The sequence below is a fragment of the Scylla paramamosain genome, chromosome 41 (assembly GCF_035594125.1).
Source record: "Scylla paramamosain isolate STU-SP2022 chromosome 41, ASM3559412v1, whole genome shotgun sequence".
NCBI lineage: Eukaryota > Metazoa > Arthropoda > Malacostraca > Decapoda > Portunidae > Scylla > Scylla paramamosain.
In genome coordinates this window covers 8,779,467-8,781,966 of record NC_087191.1, presented here as the reverse complement: position 1 = coordinate 8,781,966, position 2,500 = coordinate 8,779,467, and the positions used below count along the sequence as shown (strand labels likewise).

Genomic DNA, 2,500 nt, shown 5'->3' with positions numbered 1-2,500 from the left:
GCGGAGGAAGAGACACACATCCTCCTCCCATCACAGCCTCAGCGTCACTGGCATTAAATCTCCGCTACTCGATGTTTTTCCTCAACAAATGTCGCGCGTTGGCAACTCACCCATCCTGATTCGAGTTGCCGGTTATGGTAAATATTGGCATTTTAAAAGTAAATAATGATGGTAGTATTAATGATTTTTCTTCTTTATTTGCGTATTTATTTTATATCTTTTTTTAAGAAAGAGAGAGAGTTGTAAAAGATGTTGAGTGATGGATCTCTCTCTCTCTCTCTCTCTCTCTCTCTCTCTCTCTCTCTCTCTCTCTCTCTCTCTCTCTCTCTCTCTCTCTCTCTCTCTCTCTCTCTCTCGATTGTTCTAAATCACTCACCGTTTCTGTAATTTCAAGTCTTTTAGTAGTAGTAGTAGTAGTAGTAGTAGTAGTAGTAGTAGTAGTAGTAGTAGTAGTAGTAGTAGAAGTAGCGTATATGTATAAAATGCTCCTTCCTCGTCTCTCTCTCTCTCTCTCTCTCTCTGACAGATGGGAGACAGACAGTGAAAGGAACGGTGGTGGTGGTGGTTTCGGGGAGAGAGAGAGAGAGAGAGAGAGAGAGAGAGAGAGAGAGAGAGAGAGAGAGAGAGAGAGAGAGAGAGAGAGAGAGAGAGAATTAATCCGTATATAATGAGGAATAAAGATTACAATACTTTTTTTTTCTATTTCTACATCACAACAACAACAACAACAACAACAACTACTACTACTACTACTACTACTACTACTACTACTACTACTACTACTACTACTACTGCCATAATATTCAAAAAGGCTTTACTAATACAATGAGGGAAGGCATTACCGTTACATACAGACGCCCACCCACCCACCCACACCCACACACACACACACACACACACACCATCTGTCACACTTACATACACACATACACACACACACACACACACACATGAGACATATGGCAGACTTACATTGCCTAAAGTAACGAGTACACTCACACAGATGAGAAGGGAAGGGAAAAGTAGAAAATTATATTATGTATACGACTGTGCTTAGGTTAGGTTTGCTTAGGTTAGGAAGGTTAGGTTAGGTTTGGTTTGGTTAGGTTAGGTTAGGTTAGGTTAGGGTTGGGTTGGGTTGAGTTGGGTTGGTTAGGTAAGGTTCGATTAAGATAAGTTATTCTAGGTTAGGTTAGGTTAGGTTAGGTTAGGTTAGGGTTGAGTTGGGTTGGTTAGGTAAGGTTCGATTAAGATAAGTTATTCTAGGTTAGGTTAGGTTAGGTTAGGTTAGGTTAGGGTTGAGTTGGGTTGGTTAGGTAAGGTTCGATTAAGATAAGTTATTTTAGGTTAGGTTAGGTTAGGTCATGTTAGGTTATGTTAGATTGAGTTCGGTTATGCTGGGTTAAGTTAGATTAGTTAAGTTAGGTTAGAATACATCAGGGTATACTAGATCAAGTTAGAGGTCAGGTCACATTGGGCCAGTGGCTGCTACCCTGGGGCCACCACACAGTGCACGGGGCCACACGCTGAGGCACAGACCGCTCCACGCTCAACTACACATGGCTTTTTTCACAATTACAATGTTTTTTAATTATTCTCTTGATATGCAAATTCCGTGTGTTAATTACATGAATTCTTTAACAACTTTTTTAATAATTACAGTAGGTAAAAATTTAGAAAAAAAAAATAATAGAACACATTTCTTTACTTAATACTCAACAAAAGAAAAAAAAGTTTTGAATCAATGACAGATATTGTGTGAGAAGTTTTTGTACAGACTTAATGAGTGTGAGAGTGTGGACAGGCACTGTAATTATGGTGTTATGACAGACAGACACACACACACACACACACACACACACACACACACACACACACACACACACACACACACACACACACACACACAAAGATAGATAGTCACAAAGACAGACAGAGAGACACAAAGACACGCAGACAGACAGACAGACACACACACACACACACACACACACACACACACACACACACACACACACACACACACACACACACACACACACATAAAGACAGATAGACACAAAGACAGACAGAGAGACACAAAGACACGCAGACACACACACACACACACACACACACACACACACACACACACACACACACACACACACACACACACACACACACACACACACACACTCACCTCATCATTCTCAGAGCTGCCCATTGAGAGGAGAGAGCCGTCACTGCAGCTGCTCTGGGTGGCGCGTGACGAACCCTGCAGGTGTGGACAGGTGTGTCAGTACAGGCGTGTAGGTACAGATGTGTAAATACAAATGATAGCTGGTTTGTAAGTTCATGTATAGGAACACTTATAATAGTACAAGTGTTTAAGTGTAAGTGATAGAAAGATTGCCTCTAAGTACAGGTGTGTTAAGTACAGGTGTGTTAAGTACAGGTGTGTTAAGTGCAGGTGTGTTTAAGTACAGGTGTGTTAAGTACAGATGTGTTTAAGTACAGG

The 2,500-nt window shown here is 41.1% G+C and overlaps 1 protein-coding gene across 1 annotated transcript in view; it reads right to left on the bottom strand.

Moving 5' to 3' along the window:
• Positions 1 to 2,500, bottom strand: part of LOC135092964 (mucin-2-like) — a 45,004-nt gene that overhangs the window by 20,779 nt on the left and 21,725 nt on the right. Inside the window, 1 exon segment of the mRNA XM_063991788.1 lies at positions 2,183 to 2,257. Within this exon segment, the coding sequence (XP_063847858.1) occupies positions 2,183 to 2,257 (75 nt within the window).